Source organism: Thunnus albacares, chromosome 3 (assembly GCF_914725855.1).
Source record: "Thunnus albacares chromosome 3, fThuAlb1.1, whole genome shotgun sequence".
In the NCBI taxonomy this organism is placed as follows: domain Eukaryota; kingdom Metazoa; phylum Chordata; class Actinopteri; order Scombriformes; family Scombridae; genus Thunnus; species Thunnus albacares.
The window spans coordinates 37,475,776-37,501,908 of NC_058108.1; the positions used below are offsets into that span (position 1 = coordinate 37,475,776).

A 26,133-nucleotide genomic window follows, 5' to 3' on the forward strand; every position below is an offset into this window, starting at 1 on the left:
CGCCCCCACTCCTCCCTGTGCCACTGCTGGACTGTCAGGCTGCTGGTTAACCAGCTGCATATATCACAGTCAAATATGATGCTGTCACATTCCAATATGGAAATCCCAATATATAAGCGTTTGTCATCTAAAAGTGGGAACAGGACAATTTTAATATATTAATAAATTAATTACATTTATGATGATGATTTATGGATTACATCTTAGCTATTAACTTTATAATTGGTGAATAAGTTGTTTATTATTAGCAATTTCACACTTTTAAATGGTGTATATTTAGGCCCAATAATTTTTAAAATAATTTTGGTTCTAATATATTGTTTACAATAAATAAATATTGACTATATCATTTTTTAAGAAGTTTATGATTTGTGCGTACGCATGGTCTAAGGCTGTTAAAAGAATTTCTCCATAATGACCATTAAACAATAGAGACCAGAGCCAAAGTATCAAAATTTAACAGAATTTATTTTCTTGAACAAGAACGAGCGTTTCGCAGTGCAACACACAGGATGAGGTTACAAAGAAAAAGGCTCCCAGTGGAGCGCTTAGAACAGGATTTTATTCACCTTAAGTGGGTGTTACAGTTCTTTTCTTCTTCTATCAAATACAGACTTATAGATAATGTCATGTCTGTTTTCAGTTCTCCTGTCCAGGAGCCATCCTGCCCAACTGACCCCCATTTAGAAAAACTGTGGAATCATATTTCTACAAAGTACAATTATTGGTACATTTGTTTGAAAAAAAAACAACCCATATATACATGTGTGTAGAATCAGGTTTTAGTGGATATACATACTTATTTATATGACAACATTTTCAGATTGCAAAGTAAAAAAAAAAGAAAACTAAAATCTTGGAAACATATTTGATGTCTCGCAGCATTTAGAATCATGGAAACACATTGCATTCACTAAAGCAAAACAACTGGAGACGTTTCCTGGAGTAGATTAATATGACTAATAAAAAGTGTGTCTGTCATCAGTGTTTCTCTACACAGGAGGAGACTCTTCCTCCTACAGTGAGCACAGAGACATTGAGGAACCAGACAATATCCAGAACCCAGCATACAGAGGTTCAGTGAATGTGATGTTGAAGGTGTGGAGGTGGATCAGTGTGTCAGAGGAGACTCTGTAGAAGAACAGAGTGCCAGCAGGACAGTCCACATACACTGCTACTCTGTTAGAGACAGAGGAGGAGGAGGAGGAGGAGGAGGAGGAGGAGGAGGTGGAGGGGAGGTCTTTTTTCCTGTTATTGTGCCAGATAGAGTAACCATCATCATCAGAGCACCTCAGACTCCAGGAGAGATTATTTCCTCCAAACAAGCAGTCATTACTGTCTCCTTTCCTTCTGATTCCTCTGTAACTCACTGATATATAAACCAATCCACTCCACTCGACCTCCCAGTAACAGCGACCAGTCAGACCATCTCTACACAGCAGCTGATAAAAGACATCAAATCTCTCTGGATGTTCAGGATATGGCTGCTCCTCTGTCACTGCTGTCACCTCCCTGTTGCTGTCAGACAGTTTGAGGTATTTGTGTGCTGTGTTTGTGTCCAGTGTGAGTTCACAGACATCTGATGTAGAGAACAAAACACAATACAGCAGCAGTTTATCATCAAACACACCTGGTTTACTTGTTGATTTATTAACAGACTCACTGTTAATTAGAAATAAACTTTATAATAACTCATCTTTTTGGATCTTCTTTCAAACTGAGAATGTAATGCAGATAATCAAGCTTTTGATTTAAACTTCTTTAACATGTGCTGCCTTGTTTTCATGAATCAAAGTGAACACACACTTACACTTCCTCAGACCAGGTTTCAGCCTCTGCTCCCCACAATGTTCCACCCTGGAGGAAGAAACAAAGTCAGAATGAACCTTCAGAAGTTTCCTCCTCAATGATCTTCATAAAAATTCACTCAGAACCAACATTAAGACAAAACAGCTGGATTTATAAACACATAAAAGCAGCTTCAGCATGTTTGGATTCTGTGAAGAAGCATCAGAGCTGACCGACCTCAGAGGTCTGCAGGGTTCAAACTGGATCACATCATCACTGATCACACTACCTGTTGCCTTATTCTCTTATTTAATTTAACTAATTCACTCTCAGAACAACTGGACTCTGAATCACTGGATATTATGGTTCATCTTGGGATGAAACATAGCACAAACAGTAAGGAAATTTGTGTTTGGTAGATTATTTCTTTGTTGCCCCCAGGTGCTGCCAGGAGGCCGGCCATGACTGCCCTTCACCGTCAGGCCCGTTTGCGCTGGTGTTGGCAACACGTGCATTGGAACCTGAACATGTGGAGGAACGTTATGTTCAGTGATGAGTCCAGATTCTGCCTGCAGTTGGATCGTAGGGTCAAAGTGTGGAGAAGACGCGGAGATCGCTATGCTGATTGCTGCACCGATAGAGTAACATCTTTTGGTGGAGGCAGTGTGATGGTGAGACTACCTCCAGAATTTGGGAGTGGAGAGGATGGAATGGCCTGCCAGCAGTCCTGACCTCAACCCCATTGAACACTTGTGGGATCAGCTTGGGCGTGCTGTTCATGCCAGAGTGACCAACACAACCACGTTGGCTGACTTGTGACAAATGCTGGTTGAAGAATGGGATACCATCCCACAGCAGTGTGACCAGGCTGGTGACCAGCATGAGGAGGAGGTGCCAGGCTGTTGTGGCTGTATATGGTTCTTCCGCACGCTACTGAGGCTCCTGTTTGTTAAATGAATAAATTGTTAAATTACCAATATGTCTTGTTTCTTCAAACTTCAATCATCCAATCCACCAAACACCAAACAATGTCAATGGCAGAATAAGCTGTTTGGCATTGGCAGAGAAGATTTGGCAAATTTTTCATCGGCACAAGCGACATACTCAGCTCTGTTCCTCACAAATGTGGCACTATTTAAAAGGGAAATAAATAGGCTTTTCAACGGTATAATATTTATTGCCAAGAAGCATTGTTACAACAAAGAAATAATCTACCAAACACAAATTTCCTTACTTTTTGTGCTATGTTTATTTTGAATATAGTTTTTGTTGTCCTCCAGTAGTTTAGCGTAGTAGTCCTTTTTGCTGCTTCTCATAATTTTTGTCGGTTTGTCTTTATGTTTTATATGTGTGTTCAGCTTCTTTTGTTCTTTTCTTTAAATATTATATAATAATTTTTTGTATAATAATTTTTTCTTCTTGCATGTGTTTAGTACTCCCTTAGTACTACATCTTCCACATAGACTTTATTCTAGTCTTGTTTCATTAGGTCTTCTTTAAAGGAAATAATAGACCCTTGTGTTTTGTGTCTAATTGTTTTAAAGGTTTTAACATCTTTCTTGGCCCTAGTACAGCCCCGTATGATTGTAAAGACTGGCAGATGACCACTTGTGTCATTTATTAGTGGTCCACTTACTACTTTCTTATCAATAAAATTGGTGAATATATTGTCAATTAGTGTAGCACTCTGTGTTGTGATTCTAATTGGCCGTGTAACTGAGGGATATAGATTTATACTGTAAATTGAATTGATGAAGTCTGTAGTAGGGGTGGGCCTGAATCCAAATATGTTATTCGGCAAAGCACAAATAGTGGGTTTTTATGAACATTTATTTTGTATAAATATTTTTAAAATTATTTGTTTTTGGGAAAAAAAAGAAAAAACATGTTAAATACTGGCACGCAGGTCGGTTACATTACTATCTCAGTCTCTCTCCTCTGCTCCGTTGTTACGTTTATCAGCAGGTCTTAACGAGGGCAGTCACATCCACCTGCTACATGATGCAGGTTTCCTTATTTGGACATCACTCCCAAGCAAAGTGCTCTCAAGGGACTCTCCATAACCTGTTGTTCCCTTTCTCCTTTTCACAAAGTTAAGTTGTAAAAAATAGGCAATAAGTGAAAAGTGCAAAGCAGGAATTGCCTTTTAAGGTTTTAGCTCAGTAGTCAGCGCAGTCATCTATGATCTGGGAGACTCGACTTCAGGATCTGGTGTGGGGACCTCCTTCGTAAGATAGTTTGTTCATAAACACTTATTTTAACACTTTAATATCCTAAAATTAAAAGCGTAATAAAAACAAAAACTGTATTCTTACACCTATTTCCACTTTTATTCAAATACAAATACAAATAATTTTGCTGCCACAACAAAGTCTTCAGCAAGTCAGTATTTAAATCCCAGCAGACAAAAAACATTTTCTCATTATTAATGTCGTTATACAGTTCCAATAACATTTCGCTAAATGTGTTGATACAAGATCCTGGTTTTCTGTATACACAGCTTATTATCCATCTGAGTTTCTACTGTGTATTCTCCATAATCAGATAAACATAAACAGATTTACTTTTATAGTTTTTATCGAAATATAAAGCTTTTGTTTGAGTACTGTTAGTAAAAAACATCTCGTATCCCTCAGTTTCGACCACATCAGTTTGCTCCTTACTAAGCCAAGTCTCAGATATCCCTATTGCTGTGAACTTCTTGTCCAGAAGTCTTAAACGGTGCAATAGTGCAAACAGTTTTTACATTTCTTTTAAACTGTTCTGTTTGCAATGACTGTGTGTATTATTGGAGAAATTATTTTCAGGGTCAATATCATTTTCCATATCTTGTGATTTATGTTCAGTGTATTTGAAAGTTTTCAAGTCCAGTTTTTCCTATTCCGTAGATGAATGACCTCTGTCTGAACTTGCCATGGGTGTGTTTAGTGTTTTCAGTTAATCACTATTTAAGTTTTCCATTACCTTGTTGTGTTGCTCTCCCTGGATTTATTCATCAAACTTATCCAGTTCATTGAAGTTCCTGATGATGAGAGCTTTCCCTGCCTCTGGTGTTGATCCATTCAGCTTAATGAATATTTTGCAGCTTTCTTGTCCAAGTTGCCTGGATCTTGTTTTGTTTTTTTAATATGCGGGCTCTCCTTGCAATGTCTGGGTTCTTTTTGGTGAGATGTTTGTTGATGTACACATCAGTCCCCTTTAGTTTCTTTCCTTGTCTGAGGAGCTCATACTTTTTCTTTCTGTTGGTGAAGCTGATGATTATGGCTGGTGTTGCAGTTTTTGTTGGGCAGTGTGTGACAAGCTTCAATGTCACTGCTTTCAACAGAAATGCCCTTGCTGTCCAAGAAGCCAACCACCTCGGAAGCATCAACCTTATGTCTGGCAGTGGTACCCTCGGGGGCCGAAACTGCCCCAGGGTAGAACTGGTGTCTGGTCTTCAGGCCACTGATAATAAGATCATCTGGGAGTACTGCTCCAGGGGTCCGTTTCACAAAGCAGGCTCAACAAACTCTAAGTCTAATCCTGAACTCTGAGTTGATCTACTCTGAGATAGGAAACTCTGAGTTTCCGGTTTCAGAACAGCTGATTTGAGTCAGTTTAATCAACTCAGAGTAGTTTCACCTGGAGTTAAGTGCGTGCACCACAACAATAAAAAGCCAGCATCAATGGAGCCCCGATTCAACAAGTCACCATGGCAACGGGGAAGAGGATGGCTGCGTTTTTCACCCCACTAGCACTAGAAATCTTAATGCGCTCATACGGCGAGTTTGAACACGTTTTCAGAGAGAAGTGCAACACCGCTGCAGCTGCAAAAGAGAGAGAGACGGCGTGGGAGAACATTGCTGCTCGGGTCAATGTGTAAGTTTAAATGTAGTCCTTTGCAATCACAATAATATTACAGGGGAAAACTGCTTGAATGGTCGCCTATTAATTTATTTCATTTAGGTGCAATCCCGCATTCAAATTCAAACAGGTGAGACCTCGGCATAATCTCATGGGGGTACCTCATTGTGATCATGTTTTACATTGTAAAGTAAATATTAAGTGGCTGTTTGACTGTGCAGTTGTTTTATCCCCAACGTAATGCTGGTTTCACACACATAAATGTCCTCTCATCTATATCATGTTCTGTTAAATAATTAAGCCTATTTAAACTAACACAGACTTCTACTCAGCCAACAGAAAGAAGGCAGATGCCCGTAAAACGGGTGGTGGTCCAGCACCGCCACCTCTAACGGAGGCAGAGGAGCTGGCCCTAAGCTCAAAAAGATAATTGTCTGGAAATGCTAGAACATCTATGCATGGTCTGATAACCATCTCCTGACAAATATTTAATTCTCTGCACAGTAATGCTGCACCTTCATCCACGGGATCGTTATCAAAAGGACATGCCATGTTAGTGAAAAAAGTTGCCACCTACTGTGCCCAATGGACTTCTAATATACTGACTCTGATTTTTTTTAATGATTTTTTTTTAAATGACAGACGACAGAAAAAGGCTACGCCAAAACTCGCCTGCTGACTGAATGCACGAGGAAATCAAATGGAGTGTGTGGCTCTGAAAGAGGGCGGAGACAGAGAGAAACTCGAGGTTCATTGAGGAAAAACCTGGCCCCGACCAGGTTAGGTTCATAGAGTCTGTTACTACGGTAACTGACCGAGAGCTTAAGTTATATCTCTCTCTGAAACAGGCTAGAGTTACCCCTCTTTCTCTGGTTTGAGTTACCTCCCTTTTTGAAACGGAAAACTCAGAGTTTCCCTCATTTCAGGGTTAACAGACTCTGAGTTTTCACTAAACCTGCTTTGTGAAATGGACCCCAGGTCGGCCACTCGATTCTCAAAGTATGATCTTTTTTTCTTTTTCCATGTTTTGTTTCTTAAGTAATTGAACTTCTCCCATCAGTTCCATTATCCTCTTTTGTTGTGCAGTGTCTATTGCGATCTCAACAAACAAAAAGTCAAGAGATTACTTAATCTTTTCTACCTCATTGGGCTAAACAGGCCAGTCAGCAGGCCAGCCAGCAGGCCTGCCAGTGTCCAGTGTCCAACCTCTGCAACAGTGAAATAGAGTCCCAGCAGCGATCAGTGAGCAATATCCAGCACCTCAGAGGTTAGTTAAAAGTTAAAAGCACTAAATAGTCGAAAACTCTGGAAAATCCGGAAAACTCGTACTCCTCCTCCCTCTGCTGCTGATGTGATTCATTGCCTGCAGGTACCGCCGGTAGAGGGAAGGGACTGGTTTTTCTCAGCCAGTAGCTAAGTTTACAAGAATTTGACTGGTTTAAAGATACATGGCAAACTAAGATTAACATTTAGGCTACATACAGACAGATTTCATTTTAGCTTGTTCATAACAATTTGCTATTAGTTTAACCAGCACACTGTGGTTGTGTAAAACGTTCCGGCAGTGGATGGGACACTGTAGGCAAAGCAGATGAAAATATCGCTTCTCTGCATGTTTATGCTGGCTGTGTTCTGCAGATGCTTTGACCAACCAGAGGACTCACTATTACAGAAACAGACAAGATTGCCAGCAAGAGATACTGTATACAGTGGAATCAAACTGAATCCCTGGTCATTGCTGTCGTCATAGCTTCATGGATAGATACAGTATATTAACCTGTTAAATGGCACTGTCCCACCCATGGGACACTTTATCCTCTGTAACTTTGGTTCAGGATCTCTTATACTCGTTCTGATTTTTAGGTTGAAACATTTAAAGAGTTGCCTTTCAAATGAAGGGTTGAAGAACAGTAACCTTTATATTCTGGGTACATTATTTTGTGCGCAAAAATGGGGGTGCCTGGTAAGAGGTCAATATTCTATACATTAAAAAAACACACTAGCAGACAGAAATGCATGTTGCTAACAAATGTGTGACTCAGCAGTCCTCAGCTTGTCAGTGTGACAGAGAAACAGTGTGTGAGCTCTTGTCTGTTCATACCTGAGAGTGTCCAGCCTGCAGTGTGGATCCTTCAGCAGCTTCACTCCTGAGGCTCCTGGATGATTGTAGTTAAGATACAGCTCTCTCAGATGGGAGGGGTTGGATCTCAGAGCTGAGGCCAGAGAAGCACAGCTTTCCTCTGTGATCAGACAGCCCGACAAGCTGCATGAAAATAAACACATACACAGACACACTAGTCAACTAAATAATACATTTGTTTTAAGAAAACAACATCATCCACAACATCTTTTGTAAGAATCTTAGTGAAGTCCCACAGATTATAGACAATAATATTAACCAATGTGTAAATGTTGAAGAGATAGGGGAATCCTGACCTGAGAATTTCCAGTGTACAGTTTGGACTCTCCAGTCCAGCAGAGAGCAGCTTCACTCCTGAATCATGCAGGTCATTGTCACTCAGATCTAGCTCTCTCAGACTAGAGGACCGGGAGCTGAGAACTGAGGACAGAGCGTCACAGCTTCGCTTTGACAGATTACAGTCACTCAACCTGAGGGAGAGCTAGTGATTAAGACAAACACTGACACAGTTTCTGTTGTTTACAAGGTAAAAAGCATGATGCAGCTTCAACATGATCTAACCACAGCTGCTGAATCATATCTGATTGAATGTGAATGTATTACATTATTATGAAAAGATGAATGACACAAATGCAATTAAAGAAATTAAGGGGTCCTTGTTGGTGGTACTCTCTTTCTCTCCATGAACTGCTGTGATGGCAGCATGACTGACATTTGCGGTGGCCTCTCTTAGTTCCAACTTTGCAGTGTCTTTGTCCATGTCTACGTCTACGTCTGTGTCATTGTGTGGAGTGCAAGAGAAATATGTCTGATCATCAGTTTCTTTTGGACATTCGAAACAAAGACTTTTGCTATGAGACATACTGGCTGGGAGACCTAAATTAGCTGAGTGTGCTTGGTCTGCTACGCCCAGTGGACCCAAAGGAGACCATGGCCTTGCCTGGAGCTGAGCCAGAGAGGAAACATCAAAAGCAATGCTACAGGACATGGAAGCAGAGCAAGCACGTAGGAGCGCAAGCTGATGGTTTGAGAGCGGCTGTAACAGCTGTCAATCATGACGTCAGACCCCCTTTTTATATTGTCAAATAATTAATTAAAAACAAACTTATCAGGAAAAATTATGTTTGTCCATCAATATGACATCATGCTGTTGTACAAACATCAGCATGATAAGAACTACTTAAAATGACCATCTTTGGGAAAAATTTATTTGATGTGTACTTTGATTTTTTTCATTTGGCTCATGTCCCATCCACTAACATGGGGGGGGGGGGGGGGGGGGGTGGGACTTATGATAAGATGTTTTAGCTTCACTTTTGGGGGGCTGTCATGATGTCCATCTTTATATACAGTCAAAGATACTGTCGGTAGCTGTCTTAACTATAGCAAATATCTACCCTTAGAGTTAACTCTGACAGACTGCATCCTTCATGGCTGATAGTATTAACCGTTCCAAATATAGATGTTATTTTTATGGACAGCTGGTCACATGCACATACACATATTTGTCATTTGTTGATGCATTTTAGGGAGAAATTGGGGACCCCCTTTTTTCTTCAGAACTGCCTTAAGTCTTCATGGCATGGATTCAACAAGGTGCTGGAAACATTCTTCAGAGATTTTGGTCCATATAGACATGAGAGCATCACACAGTTGCTGCAGATTTGTTGGCTGCACATCCATGATGCAAATCTTCTGTTCCACCACATCCCAAAGGTGCTCTACTGGATTGAGATCTGGTGACTGTGGAGGCCATTTGAGTACAGTGAACTCGTTGCCATGTTCAAGAAACCAATTTGAGATGATTTAAGCTTTGTGACATGGCACGTTATTCTGCTGGAAGTAGCCATTAAAAGACAGGTACACTGTGGTCATAAAGGGATGGAAATGATCAGCAACAAGGCTATGGCGCTTAAACAATGCTCAATTAGGTTATGCCTGACTTCCATCAACATATTGACTGTGCTACAGGAATAAACAGTCTGGATAACTGTTATGCGCAATTCAAAAACGTATACAGAGCAGAATCACTACCCGCATTTGGGAAGTGCGACCATGCGGCCATCTTGCTAAGGTTAAAGTATGTAAACAAACAGTGACGCGAGAAGTGAAATGGTCAGGCCAATCAGAGGCCACCCTACAATCTGCACTACAGAGTTGATGAACCGGCAGTCTGAGGCTGTAAATAACATTCCTGAAGACACCTGTAAGTAAACCTGATTGTTTATTCCTGAGGTCATTAATTCCCACATGGATGACAATGGTTGAGGGAGATGAGTTTTGATCCAGCAGTTGAGGGACTTTGGAGTCTATATCCTGGACTCTGGCACCTGAGTAGCAGAAGGTGTTAGACGCAGGCAAGGTGATGTGTCGAACCATGGATGAGCCGACTCCAAGAATCCAAGTACGTTATATGGCAAAGCACAAATACTGGGTTTTTACCACAAATATTTAAAAAATTATTTGTTATCGGGAAGAAAAAAAAAACATGTTAAATACCAGAACACGGGTTAGTTACATCGCTATCTTGGTCTTTCTCCTCTGCTCCGCTGTTACGTATATCAGCAGATCTCAATGAGGGGAGTCACAGCCACCTTCTACATGCACATTTCCTAATTTGGACATCACTGCTGGAGTTGGGGGTGTTCCCCAGAGATAAAGCTGAGCTACTGACACATGCAAAGTGCTCCCAGGGGACTCTCAATAACCTGTTGTTCCCCTTCTCCTTTCCACAAAGTTGTAAATAGGCAATAAATGAAAAATGCAAAGCAAGAATCGCCTTTGAAGTTCTTCCCTACACGTTACACGGTGTGCTGTCTGTGTGTTATGGGTGTGGGTAGGTACAGGTAATAGGTAATAGGTAGAGGTTGGTCTGCAATGAGTGAAGTTTTAGCTCAGTAGTCAGCACAGTCGTCTATGATCTGGGAGACTCCAGTTTGGGACCCTGTGTGGGACCTCCTGACAAGTTTCTATTAACTTGACAAGTTTGATATGGCTGTGTAAAAATCATAGAATGTAAAAAATATGGACGTGGCTACTATAACGTCACCCACTGATTTCTAGAGAGTGATTTTTAAGCTCAAAGTGGGCAGCTCCAGCTGTCGCCATCTTGGCAGTGCCTGACTCCGCCTAACTCCTGGTTAATCCAAAATGGGCAAAGAGGTGGAGCTAAGGCTAGTCAAATGAAGCCTGGTTGCTGACACAAGCTAACCTAATGGCTAGCGACCTGTCACTCAAAGCACCCATGTCCTTAATTATGCATAACTTTACGGCTTAATAAAATTTAAACGGATGAGTTTTCAAAAAACTCACCTCACAACTCACAGTTGTCATGAAAAGGGAAATTACAATAATCATATTTTGCACCAGGCTGTAAAGTGGGACATTTTAACATGGGGATCTATGGGGATTGACTTGCTTTTGGAACTTCAAGTGGCCATTCAAGGAACTGCAGTTTTTGGCATTTCTGCATGGGCTCCATTTTTCAGCCCTGGAGGTTGCCGCTTGGTAACAATACTGGTGGTGGATAGGAGACTTGATAAATGACTCTTATTCACAAAAGTTTTATTGCACTTACAGTAAGAAGTGTAGTTGTTGTGAAAATGTATTTCACTGTAATCATGAGGCCATATCACATATCATATGTTTCAAGCAATATAAAAAGTTGACCATACCATTTAATGTTTGAGGTATGACAGAGTTTTGCACAAAAGCATCACATTATGATCTGACCTGAGAATCTCCAGTGTACAGTGTGGGTTCTCCAGTCCAGCAGAGAGCAAGTTCACTCCTGAATCCTGCAGTCTGTTTTCACTCAGATCCAGCTCTATCAGACTACAGGCCCGGGAACTGAGAACTGAAGACAAAGCATCACAGCTTCTCTCTGACAGATTACAGCATTTCAACCTGAGGAAGAGTTAGTGATAAAGACAAACACCATTTCTGTTGTTAACAAAGTAAAAAGAATTTAAAATATTAAAGTTGTCTTCTCTCTCTCTATAAATCATTAGAATCTTGGTCAATTAAGAGAATTTTAATCAAGTGATTGTTTTTATGATTTAAAAAAAATGGAAAACATTACACAAGATAAGTCATTACTTCAAAAATGAGAGTCACATCCTTTCGATCACAGTAATTTATACAAATATGCTTTGATCATCAATAGATAGTGAGATGCCCCCATGGCTTAGGGGTTAAGATGCCTACCATGTAATACAAAATCAGGCATAAAAAACATAAAATGCCCCAAAATTTTAAAAAAGAACTAGATTGTATGAGCTCATTTTGCATGTACATTCACCTGAAAAGGTATAATAACACTGACAAAACAATAATATTTCTATTAAACCAACTAATCAATTTGTTGACTAAAGCTTTACTTTCACTAGTTGGGAACAACTCTACACATGTGATACAGTTCGTATCTGCAGTTATCTGTGCACCTACAGAGCTTTGTTGGAGGCTTTGACCACTGGCAGCAGCCTCAGAAGAGCCTCCTCTGAAGCAGAGTATTTTTTCAGGTCAAACACATCCAGATCTTTTTCTGACGACAGTAAGATAAAGACCAGAGCTGACCACTGAGAAGGAGACAATTTATCTGTGGAGAGACGTGCTGAACTCAGGTACTGTTGGATCTCCTCCACTAGAGAACGATCATTCAGTTCATTCAGACAGTGGAACAGATTGATGCTTCTCTCTGAAGACAGATTCTCATTTATCTTCTCCTTAATGTACTTGACTGTTTCATAACTCATCTGTGAGCTTCTTTTCTTTTTTAGTAGGCCTCGTAGGAGATTCTGATTGGTCTCCAGTGAAAGACCCAGGAAGAAGCGAAGGAACAAGTCCAGGTGTCCATTTGGACTCTGTAAGGCCTTGTCAATAGCGAACCTGTGGAGCTCTCTCACAGACGTTTTGCTGAAAAACATTCGTACATGCTCACCGCAAGTTTGCCCTGGCTCAGACATGACATTCCTGTTTCTGTCAATGAGAGACTTCTCTACATAGAAAGCTGCCAAAAACTCCTGAATGCTCAGATGGACAAAGCTGAACATCTTGTCTTCATTCCCACGCTCCTCTTTAAAGATCTGTGTGAACACTCCTGAGCACACTGCAGCTCCACTGACATCAATGCCACTCTCTCTCAGGTCCTTCTCGTAGAAGATCAGGTTGCCCTTTTCCAGCTGGTGGAAAGCCAGTTTTGCTAATGATTTAATGTACTTAACGCACTTTTCTGGGCCATATTTTTTTTCCGTCCGAAGAATCTGAAACATCAGGAATTTTGTGTACATCTCAGTCAGGGTCTTGGGCAGCCCTCCTCCCTCTCTGTTTTTCAACACATCCTCCAGAACTGTAGCAGTGATCCAGCAGAAGACTGGGATGTGGCACATGATGTGGAGGCTTCGTGATGTCTTGATGTGGGAGATGATTGTGTCCTGTGTGGCCTGCTGCTCATCTCTGAATTTCTTCCTGAAGTACTCCTCCTTCTGTTGGTCAGTGAACCCTCTGACCTCTGTTGCCATGTCAACAAAATCAGAATGGATCTGATTGGCTGCTGTAGGTCGTGTGGTTATCCAGAGGCGAGCACAGGGAAGCAGATTCTTCTTGATGAGGTTTGCCAGCAGCGCATCCACTGAGGTGGTCTCTGTAACATTAAAATCTTCATCCTGCTCTTCATTAGTAGAGCAGTCCAGATGAAGGCGGCTCTCATCCAGTCCATCAAACACAAACAGAAGTTTGTATTTACTCTTGTCATAGTTGGTGTTTCCTGATGACTGTAGAGTTGTAAAGATGTGATTAAGAGCATCCTCCTTGATATCTTTGGTCTCCCTGATACATTTATGAATGAGCTCGGCCAAACAAAACTTTTGCCCCATCAGTAAATTCAGCTGACGGAATGTGAAGGGGAAAATGAGATGCACATCTTGATTGGTTCTTCCTTCAGCCCAGTCCAACACAAACTTGTGCACAAGAAATGTTTTGCCAATTCCTGCAATTCCATTGGTCAGAACTGTTCTTATGGGTCTGTATTTTCCAGAAGGGTGTTTGAACATGTCACTGGGTTCAACTGATTTCTCTGTTTCTGTTGCCTTCCCTGCCATCTCAATCTGTAGGACCTCATGCTGTTTGTTGATGTGTATGTCACCCCCGGCTGTGATGTACAGCTCTGTGTAGATATCATCCAGACATTGCTCATCCTTCTTCTTTGCCAATCCTTCTTGTGCGCACATAAACTTGTTCTGGAAGTTTTCTCGAAGCCATTTTTGGTAATTTGAGATGGGTTGTGGCTCTGGTTCTGTGTGACACAAATAGAAAAGAAACATGCAAGATGCAGTCTTTTTCTCACAAGCAGCAGTAAAGGCATGACTTGTTTTTGTAGAATAACTAAAATGTTCAGTCAAACTGAATTTTTCTGTTATAGGTGACATGCATCCTACTCTTTAGCTTTGAACACATCATTCTCTTTTAGACACCCCAGCTTTACAACATTTACACAGAGGAGCTGCGTAGTACAACCAAAGCCCTTGACTGGTGACCACTGAGTAGCTGCTGGTGTTGTTGCCATCCACTGGTTCAAATGTCACAAACAGAAGTCCCTCAGTATCAACTATAGTCCAACATGCCATCACTGTTAGGTGTAAAAGTACAACTGAGTGTGTTTTCAAACCACATAGGTCAGTGCAGCAAAGCTTTCTGCCAGACAATTTAGACTGTCAGCTTCAAAAGTTCAAAAGTGTCAGTCAAGGATACCTTGACTTTTGTTTTAAAGGAGAGCATCAAACACTTTGTATGACTTCAATTTGTAGAAACTAATATTGCCAGAATGTGTAGTAGAACTGATTATTGACTAACTAATTCTGACCTCCCCTCACTTGTCCTTGATTAAAACCAGATCTGATTTTAAGGTGCTTCTATTGATTTATGATTAGGGGAGACCACAACTCTCTATTTGCCCTCCTTGTGTCTTATGTCTTGTCTTGTCCTGTCTTGTATGTTTGTTAACTTATACCCTGTTTATTCAGGAGACATGGCCAGCTGTAGCTCAGGTGTAAGAGCAGGTTGGCCATTGGTTGTAGGGTTGGTGTATTATATAATATTATCTATCTATCTATCTATCTATCTATCTATCTATCTATCTATCTATCTATCTATCTATCTATCTATCTATCTATAGGTGAGGAGGAAGAGGAGGTGAATGAAGAGGACGTAGGGGAGTCTGAATGGAGGAACGTCCTCTGTTCTCTAAGGCGTCTGTAGCATCACTGACATTCACTGAGATACAGAGAGAGAGATTAGGGGCTCTGTTTTCATGAATCAAGTGGCACTGTACAGTCAGATCTGCCTGAGGACGTGGCAACACTCTCTTTGTAATTTGTTGTCTTAGTTCACCTGGTGCACCTGTTTGGTATTTGGATACCAGGTGGTATCAGAAAGAATACATTATCACACGTTATAGCTGGGCATGTTAGAGGCTGTGACAGTCAAGCCCAGTCACATTTGTTACTTTCATCCTCTTGACACAGGGTTTTTCCATTTCCTTGTCTGGCACATGCACAATACAGAAACACAGCTGCTTAACCTTTTTTTAAAAATTAAATTCATGTTTCTGGAGATGTTGAATATCTGATATCCATTTTTCTGTGCATAATGGTGCTCAATTTTATTTGACATCACAATGATCTAAACAATAACCATCTGCAGTCACTTGCACAAAATTTAACCAGCAGGTCTGCAGTGCATAATTGTGGTTTGACAGTGACATCTCTCTAACTAGAGACTGCAGATGGAACAAATACCTGCTGCCTTCAGGTGTCTGTAAAGATCATCACCAGAGTGAGGAAAACGCCAGTATATGTGATGAGCTGGTGTGGATAACAGATGCTGGTCAAAATGACACATTAATCTTTATTCTGTCTCCTGACATTAAACATGGAATGCAATTTTTCTTTGTGAGTTGGAGTCAGCTGATGGAAGAATGTATGACAGTGGTTCTCAAGCTTTTTTGGGCCAGCACCCCCTATCCATTATTAAGGTCCCTTACGGCTCCCCATCAATTAAAATGTAGGACTTATTTTGCACAGAATGTGCAAAATAAGTTACATGCAGACTGGTAAAAATCACTCATTAATCTTTATTCAGTCTCCTGACATAACAGGTACTACAAGGAACTTTCATTTTGTGTTGATTTTAGTGGTCCCTGTGGACAAAAGCGGTAGTGTTTTCCCGGATTGAAGAGTGCATTTCCTATGAGCACTACCGCCTTGTATCATAAAGATATCATAAAGATATTGTGTCATGCCCAGCCCTCATGGGTTTACAAGACACCATAAATTACAACAAGCCAGGACCAGAGTACAACGTATATATATTGTAAAAAAGAAAATCTTTCACCTTCAAATCTAGAGACCATCATTTAATAGTACAGACCTTCTAATTTACTGTCAGAAGCTTAAGGTATATTACTGAAAAGTCTAAGTAAATACTAATTAAACAATCTACTATACTATTTTTCTTTTTTAAACTCATGTGTCATGTGTCTATTAGTGGCTATGTAAGATTAATAATTGTAATATGATGATGATGAAGCAAAGTAAACTTTCTTTTAGTACCATTAGGTTACATGTAAGGCTACATTCACCCGGAATCCGACCTGGCAGGCATTTAGAATAACTATATAGAAATAGCCAATCTTCTCACTGATGTCTTATTTGCTTATGTAGGTCATATAGATGCATCAGAGGCATCATGAGACTGTTTCATAACCAGTTAAAAGTCCTTGTAGTAACTTTTAACATGGGATGCATTTTTTTGTGAGATTGTGTTAGCTGGTGGAAGAATGTAGGATGAAAATTAAACAGCCAACGGTAAAAAATGCCCCCCTATTTATTCAGCTGAGAATCGGTTAGACCTACTTTACTCTAGAGATCTTATTACAGGCCTGCAGATAAAATTAACAGCATAGATGGAATGTACGCAAGTTAATTACAAAATAGAAAATGAGGGCATTAACTTTTTTTTATGCTGTTTTATGGCTCTTTGTCCTCACTGTGGGACAGCAGGAAACATCCTGAAAAACAGTTTCTAAACTGAGTGTTTTTCATCGATCTGCTGTTTTTCCTGCAAAAAAAATACAAATAACATTAAATAAAATCTATACGCGTTAATCATGGTAGACAGATGAAGGTCGTCTGTGTGAATGTGGAAGTTCTTCAGTATTAAAACAAATAAATAACATGAACGTAGCGTTTCTGTCTGACCTCTGCAGTCTGGATGTGACAGATGGCATCTTGTGTGAACAAGTTAATATCTTGTTTGCATAAGATTGTTGCAGTTTCTCTCTTCCTGTGACTGACCTTCTGGTCCTGAGCTGCTGTCTGATAAACTCTGCAGCAGATCATTCCTGTTGATCTTCTGTAAAAGCTTCTTGGTCACCTCCACAGCTCCAGGAAGTTGGTAGGTCTGCACCATCAGATCCACAGTGTCCCGTCTCTCTGCCTTCTCCAGCTGGGATGCTTTGATGGCTTGGTGGCCTTCCAGACTTTCATCCTTTAGGAACCACTTAAAGTCCTCAAATTCCTTCTCTATCAAATCTTCCAGAGTGTTCAACAGGTCCTCCTTCATCTTCATTTCTCCCTGTTAAAATGAAAGAATATTTTCAACATGAAGGATTTGCCATTTCCATAAACACCGGTCCACAGCCAGATTTTCACCCCCATTGTCATTGCAGCGCTTTGTGAATACACCTGTATCACCGCACGGGAGCCATGGCCTAGTATGTGCCCAGTCAAACGTCAGCAGCCAGTAAAGATGGCATTACATGAAATTAACTAACCTAAATGCAAATCAGTGTTGTGTCATGTAATGCACGAGGGCTGCGCGTTGGCCACAGTGAAGCAGACAAATCTCGCTGTGTGGTTGTAGACAAGCTCTTGGAGATCTGTGATATACTGTGTATTCAAGAGACATTCTTAGCTAAACAAGACTTGGAAAGACCAAATCCTTTACATAAAGACTTTTACAGGGCTGGTGAGTCTACTACTGACCTTATCAGCAAAGTAGTTCAAGGCAGAATTCCAGGTGGAGTCGCCATTTTATGGAATAAGACATATGATCAGCTGGTCAATGTGGTTAGATTAGATGTTGATTGGGCTATTGGAGTAGAGTTTCATTGTAATGACAAGAAGTTCATCATTTTGAACATTTTTACACCTTATGAGTGTTACCAAAATGAAGGGGAATATCTCAATAGCTTGGCATGTGTGATGTCTTTTGTGCCTCCACCTGCATCTATGTTGTTGGAGATATGAACGCTGATGTCTCTGATTTTAATTCTTTATTTGCTTATCACTTAATGCAGTTTTGTTCTATTGGTAAACAAAACAGCTTGGAGAACTACAGGCCTATAGCCTTAGCCAGCATATTATCCAAAGTGCTGGAGAGAACTCTACTAAATAGGCTGGAACAGTACACCCTGACTTCTGACAACCAGTTTGGCTTTAAACGTGAACATGGCACTGACGTACATTTTTGCTTTAAAGGAGATTTTAGATAAATATAATAGGCAAAATTCCATAATTTTTATGTGTTTTATTGATGCTTCTAAAGCCCTTGACTGTATAAACCATGAAAAACTATTTAATAAATTACATGAAAGAGGTGTTCCTAGATTTCTAGTTAGAATCCTGGTTTTCTGGTACGCTCATCAGACGATGCAGATAACATGGGGAAATTCTGCATCTGCTCCGTTCCATGTGAATAATGGAGCTTGACAAGGCAGTATTTTGTCTCCTTTCCTTTTTAACGTCTATATTGATGATCTGTCACTGCAGTTGAAAAGATGTGGAACAGGGTATATAGTTGGCAATTCTATCATTAACCACATCATGTACACAGATTATTTGGTGATTTTCTATCCATGTAGTGCTGGTCTTCAACAGTTGTTGAGGGTATGTTCACAATATGGTATAGATTTTGACATCAAATATAATGCAACTAAGAGTAATATTATGATAGTCAGAAGTAGAGAAGACAGAAAATTAGTATTTCCTGATTTCTTCCTGTCTGGCATTGCCCTTAATGAGTGTAATGAGGCTAAATATTTGGGCCATTATCTAACTAATGATTAATCAGATGACAGGGACATTTACTGGCAGTGTTGAAAGTTGTACACACAAGCAAACATGTTGGCTCGTAAATTTAGTATGTGTTCAGTGACTGTGAAGATCTCTCTTTTTAAAGCTTTTTGTACTCCACTATATACGGCCCACCTGTGGCGGTGCCACAGAAAAGGCAGCATGCAGAGACTCACAGTGTCTTATAATGACAGTATGAGGCTGCTGCTTAAAGCTCCGAAAGCTAACAATATTGTTTTAGCTTTGATCAACCCTGAATTGAGTTCCGTCAGGTTCTTATCTAGACTGTGGAACCATTGGTGTTTTAGCCTAAATGCAAATTAATGTGGAATGCCTTTTGTTTTTGTTTTTTTGTAGTTGTGGTTTTTTTTAGATTGTTTATTAGTTTATTCTTTTTTTGTTTTAGTTTTATACTCTTTATACTCACTTTGTATTTTATTGTGCTATGGACCCTCCATGAGTTGTATCCTTAATAAAATTTGAATTGAAATTAATTGAATTGTGTTTAAACCTCTGATCCTGCCTGCTTCTCTTTTGGATTCTGCTGAATGCCAACTTGTTATCAACCTCTGCCTTCAGTCAAAAAGTTTTTTTATCTTACCTGCTCTGTTGTTGAGTCTTTCTTTTGAGTCCAAACATCACATACCAGAATCATTGGAAAATCATTGAGTTGGATTAACAAACAAGTAATGTCAGTAATGGAGGAACACAAGACTGAATATGCAGTAAATGTAAAAAACCATTTGACAGGTGTGCTATAACCATGTATCACCAGCAGGGAGCAGTGAAGCACCACTGCTTAGCTCTGCAAAAATGTACAATTTAATACTGTTAAAGCAGCAATAAGGTACCGCCAATCACTGAATCTAAATTCTGTGTGGGTTTATTATTAACAATATTAAAATGTGAACACCATCAAACCCACACAAAGCAACATTTAAACAATAATTTATAATAAAAAATAACACATGACACATATCCCAGTACGCTAAAACAGACTACACAAAAAGTAGCTGAATGTGTCCCAAACCATCAACCAGCAGCACAGAATGGTTAGCTTAAATGAGGTCGACCGCTTCCTAAAACAGTGAAGAGATAGAAATGTATTTAACACTCACAGAGAAACAACAGCTGTCTTTTTCCTGGCTGAAGTCTTGTTGATTGTAGATTCTCCTGCAGACTGAGAGAACTGAATCTGTGGAGTCTTTATGAGCCGTTGAGCAGAGCTGAGAGACACAACATGAAGAGTGATGAAGATCTCAAACAGTAACTAAACCTTCACATTTCCTCATGCAAGAGATAAAGAACATGATTAGTTAGTAGACCAGTATGTTGTGTTGCTACACCCATGAAATATGGTTGTGAATAAGTGAGTTTAGTGATGAAGTGCTGCAGAAAAATAAAATCAAAACTAAAATTTGAAGCTCTATACTGCAGTTTTTCCTTTATTAGGGCCCGAGCACCTAGCGGTTCACTCACACTCTCCATTCAAATATATGAGTATTTTTCTGTGTCCAGCTGCAGTTACTTATTGTCTCTACACACCTGACAGTACACATGTCAATCAAACTTTCACCAGGTCATGTGGGTTAAAATTCTTTCCTTTTCTAAAAATGAAATTGATGAAAATTAGGAAATTAATTTGTTTTACACACAAACTCATCAAGAATTTTGTTTACTAATTAAAATTCAAGTGAATGGGCCCAAAACTAATATTGATGACACAGGTGTGAGCAAGACAGACATGTCTCACCCTGCAGAAAATTCTCATCCTCACACTGTTGAGATTTGATGTTTCACCATGACAGAGGAAGTTGCTATAACTTTATTGTAAATGCTCCAGTCTGCACCAGACTTTACATGTTTGATAAGAGTCCCGGCCTGAACACGTCTACATGACAATATTCCATCAGTGATGCAAACTGGCTGAATAGCGCCCCCTACGCAAAGCAGCCCCAGCAGCAGGCAAAACAGTGGACAAAGGAAGTGATGTGTATCTCCTCCTTGCACTGTCTGAAAACAGCCCGGGTCTGAAGACATCTACATGCCCGTGACATAAGACCTTCGACTGCGCCGCGGCCTGACGTGTGTGGAGGCGCAAGGGCCCGTTCATCGCTGCTTGCAGCTTTAATTTATATTTTGAGGATGACAGGTAAAACTTACCTAAGTTACTTTTGCTATAGTGGTTGTATAAATTTAGGACCTTAAACCTTCAGTGAACTGATCATTAAAGCTTTTTCTGTGTTGTATTTAGTGAGCTACAAGGAGCCACGGTGTGTTTGTCTGCTTTCATCTGATCACATCTGATCATCTGAGCTGAACAGATTCCTTCATCTGCCACAGTGAGAGCCACCAGTAAGTAACCAGTATCTAACCAGTATCAGCAGGAAAGAATGTTGTTCTAACACAGAAAAACTAGTTAAGTTTTGCAGAAGTGACACATCTATCATCTGTTTTATCTCTTTATATCATTTTAACCTTAAACTATATTTTTTATCATCAGTCACTGCTCCTGTGTTTTGTCCCTGTCAGATAAAAGATGAATACATATATGTAAAAATGTAATGTAGGTAAATGTATGTAATACACAGTAAGATTCCACCACTTTATCATCCATTAAGGAAATTCAAGTCTGGTGAGATGAACTAATGTACAACTCTTTTCCTCGCTCTGACTCTGTTCTGTCACTGCTATTTTATTAAGATAAATGTTCACACACATTAATGTTTCTACTTCAACTGGATTAAAATGGAGGCTCTGCCTTTTTATTTACCTGTTGCCATGGTGAATTGTAATATCAGAGCTCCACTGATGATGGCTCTTTTCATTCATCATGCACTCGCGTAACTCAGAGGTTAATGTTGTTAAAAAATGCTTTGTGACAGTCACAGAAACCATGTTTGTGCATCTGAACAGTATGTTCCTGTGTGAAAGAGAAACAAAGAACATCTGTTCATGCTGAAGCTTATCCTGCCATGTCTGTATGGGTGTAATCACACATACAGTAGTCACAACAACTCCTAGAGGTTGATGTGAAAGAGATGAAGGAGTATTCACCCCACTCTTCAGGTCTCACTCCTCTGCAGCAGCTTGTATGTCTGTATCAGTGTGAGTGAGCCGCTCTGAACATTAAAGAAAGTGTGACAATATTTACTGAGAAATTGTTTCTTTTCTCATTGATGTCAAGTGCAAGAGGTGAATTGCCACGGCAACACAAAATGGACGTATAAGTTGTTATGGCAAACATGTTGCACACAGTGCCTCTTTTTACAGAGCAGACACTGAGCAACATTAGCTTCAATTTGAAGAAGTGTCTTTGTCCATGCGCACAGATATGAATCTCTTCAGCTGTTCCACTTTATTCACCAGCAGGTCTCTTAATATTTAAAACCAAAACAATGAGTTCAATCACTGTAAAAGGCTGATTGGAGATGAGGGGAACTGCAGAGTCTGGTAATAATTTAGTGTGAGTTCATCACTACGTGCGACCTTTCACATCACATGTACAGTCCTCATCTGATCCTTTGTTAATATAAAAATATAAATTATACAGATATGGATTTCATGATTATTTCATCTCATTCTGTCGTTGCAGCTGAAATATCAGCTTGTCTAGTTAAAGCGTTTGCATACAGGCTCCCTGAGCTCCACAGCAACAGAGGAGCCCCTTAAACAATTCACACAAACATTTTATACTTTCAGCCTCCAACACAAACGTCAACACAAACACCTCATATACAATCACACTTCACTGTCTGCTACCTGTTTCCCAAATAATCAATAACAATTCCATATCGATGGCCAAAGCGCAAAACCTCGTATCTGCAGAATGTTCTGATTGGCGGATTTCACTTTGGATGATGAGAACAAGGAAGGTTTTGCTCATATTCAGTCTGTCTGCAAGATAATCAGGATAATCAAGATAATCAAGATAATCCCGCCCTTCATTGTGACAGAAAAGTCACACAATAAAACAAAAACACAACGCAGAGTCTCTGGATGTGTAGAGAGGCTACAGCACGAATCACTGAACCTTCATCTCCAGTGGAAGGAATTCTGACCCTCGTATACTACAGTGTAGTAACTATTACATTTACTACATCTTTTCACCTGAAAACAAACTGAATTTTATTTTAAATTTAATGTTAATTATTAACTTAATTTAGAGCATCGTTTTGTAGAATCTCTTCCAAATTGCACCAAGTGCAAAAGCTCCTATTTGCACTTTGCGAGGCATTAATATCTATAACACATAATATAATAATATAGTCCACAAACAGTGTTTTATGTGTTCGGTGTCCTTAACAAATAGCATTCTGCAAGAAAACAAGTTTTTTTTAGTTTTCTCAAAAAAGTGCATTTTTCAGATCGGAGGTTTTGCTCTTCGGCCGTCGATATATAATAATAATATCATGTCTGTCTTATACCGCTTCTTTCATTTAATTCCACTTTTCCAACAATCACTTCTTTAGAATCAGGATCACCGTATATCAGACACTTCAAATAACTTTTTCTATTTTTTCTTTCCTACAAAATATCTTACTGAAAACAGAACAATGTGGTTACAGCATATAAAATATCATAGATAAGGTCAAGAATACATCATATTCTTTTTTAAAACAAAATTAATCAATTAAATACACTTCTGCACTAAATTAACAATCATCAAAATATTAATACAATAAAATAATTTCTCCAACAATACACATCTAATATCATTTTTTCCTCCAGTGTCTTCTCACCAGTGCAACTGTTCACGACCTGCAGCTCAAATCATCTGCGACTTTATCAGACAGACGACAAAAGCTCCAATATTTTCTGTTGTTTTGATACTTTTCAAAATAATTTTCAAAAGGTTTTAATACTTTTGTCCTGCTGTTATAAAAAAATGAATCTTGAAGTTGCTCATTCTTTAAAAAATAAGTCTTAGCTTACAACATTTAATTATGACCTAAGTATCATTAGCACCAGAGGAACATACTCATTTATTTACCATTTTCTTTTGACATTTTATTTCCACAGATATAAACAACTTGTGGAAAATAATAATAATTTCAAATAAACTTCACAAGGGATGAACAGCAAGGACTGGTCAGACAAGACTGGAAAAATTCAACCTCACAAAAATACAGAGACAAAGAGAATTACGTAGACAATTGAAGACCACCAATATCAAAGGAGTTTATACTTGAGCTCAGATAAATGTGTTTATTAATTTATATTTAATAAAACTCACCAAGCAGAAACAGCATTCAGATTCAGGATTCAAAGTTCTTCAAATGTAGAAAGATGAACGATGCAGTTAAATTATTCCATCTTACACGTCAACTAAAAGTCGCCTTTGAGTTTCCAGATGAAGTTTCTGCTCTTTAGTCACAGAGAGGAAGATCCTGTTCTGATCTCAGCTTCCTCTTTCTTCTTCCTGTTGAATTTCCAGTCACCCTTAAAACGCTTACTTCTATCTCTCACTTCCACCCCCCTCCCTTGTGCTTAGTTTCCTCATTCAGGGAGAAAGGCATGAAGCATCAGACCTAATCATAACATAATTCACATGTATGGTGGGAGATGTGCTTCCTTCTGCTTAAGCAAGATTAACCTTCCTCAACTTAGTTATTACTACAATTATAGTAATAATCCATCTCATCCTTGATAGATCAAAAGGTTTACCTGCCTGGTAAATGCAGCTCAAATCATCTGTGACTTTATCAGACAGACGACCAAAGCTCCAGTGTTTTCTGTTGTTTTGATACTTTTCAAAATAATTTTCAAAAAGGTTTTAATACTTTTGTCTGCTGTTAAAAAATACATCTTGAAGTTGCTTTGAAAATCGAGGGATTTTATTCTTATGTGTTTATATAAATGTTAGATAAATGTGTTTATTAATTTATATTTAATAAAACTCCCCAAGCAGGATTCAGAGTTCTTCAAATGTAGAAAGATGAACGATACAGTTAAATAATTTCATTTTACACGTCAACTAAAAGTTGTCGTTGAGTTTCCAGATGACGTTTCTGCTCTTTAGTCACAGAGAGGAAGATGCTGTTCTGACCTCAGCCTCTTCTTTCTTCTTCCTGTTGAGAAAGCTTACTTGCATCTTTCACAAACAACCACCTCTTGTCATCTTTCAGTTCTGTACACCTTGCTTAGTTTCCTCGTTCAGGGACAAAGGCACGAAGCATCAGACCACCTCTAAAAAGATATACCAGTATAATTCACATATAAGGTGGGAGGTGCTTCAGTGAGATAAACCTTCTTCAATTAGTTATTACTACAATTATAGAGGCAAAAAGTTAGAGAGTTCATCTAATTTTTAATTTGCAACATCTCATCCTTGATATGTCAAAAGTCAACTACAGCCAACTGTGAAAACCACACGACTGTTGCTAATAATGTGAAAGATCTGACTTCCCTTTTGCAGAGTGAAACTTTCTCTTGAGAATTGTCGCAAGTGTTTACCACACATGAAGAAATGTTAAGTACATGTTGTACTTCCTGTCTCTGTCACCTTATCATTATTGTTATGGGTCTATATTTCCTGTAAAAGCTAAAAACTTTATTTTCATTATGATTCTTGTCTGAGAGTCAACAGTGGAACATGCAGGGAGTTAACAGACATAAATCCACAGACTGAGGCTGAACACATATTATACAGTAAATAAGTAAATAAGAGTAAATAAGACTTTATGAGCAACAATCAAAGTTAACAAACATATAATTTAGATGTAAATTATGAAGAGTTAGATACTCAAAAAGCTTCTCGCTCATGAGGACTATGAGTGAAAAACAGAAGTACAGAAATCTCTTGTGTAAAATAATCAAAACTGTTCTAAACTTGTGTTCATGTAAAACCACATCAATCATGACTGAGAAACTTGGTTGTTTGGGTCTTTAAAGACACTTTGATTTGTATCTCCTCCTACATGATGCTACCAAGATGATTTGTGTTCCAGATTGTGTTTAATTCTGATCAACAGCACATAAGCTCATTATGATGACATGTACAGTGTTTGAGTCATTTACAGTAATGCACTAAGGCCCAATGCAGACGTTTGACATCTACAGATCAATTAGTTTTCATATGACTATAAAGTCATTAAAAAAATTATGCCAATTAGCATCAGTCCTTGCAGAGATCACACAGGAAATACTTCTAGTTAGTTTACTTTAACCGACTCTTAAATTTAAGAAGGAACTGAATATATTTATTCTCTAAATCAAGAACAGGACACAGAA

At 39.2% G+C, this 26,133-nt stretch overlaps 1 protein-coding gene across 1 annotated transcript; it reads right to left on the minus strand.

Annotated features, from left to right (window-relative positions):
* Positions 1–686: 686 nt before the first annotated feature.
* Positions 687–24,283, minus strand: LOC122975420 (NACHT, LRR and PYD domains-containing protein 3-like). Its single transcript, XM_044343856.1, has 9 exons — positions 24,137–24,283; positions 20,019–20,126; positions 17,122–17,401; positions 12,218–14,063; positions 11,504–11,677; positions 8,068–8,241; positions 7,733–7,894; positions 1,811–1,857; positions 687–1,579 (listed from the first exon to the last, which is right to left on the minus strand). The coding sequence occupies exons 3-9, from the start codon at positions 17,393–17,395 to the stop codon at positions 1,017–1,019; spliced, it is 3,240 nt and encodes a 1,079-aa protein (XP_044199791.1). The 5' UTR covers positions 17,396–17,401; positions 20,019–20,126; positions 24,137–24,283; the 3' UTR covers positions 687–1,016.
* Positions 24,284–26,133: the final 1,850 nt, after the last annotated feature.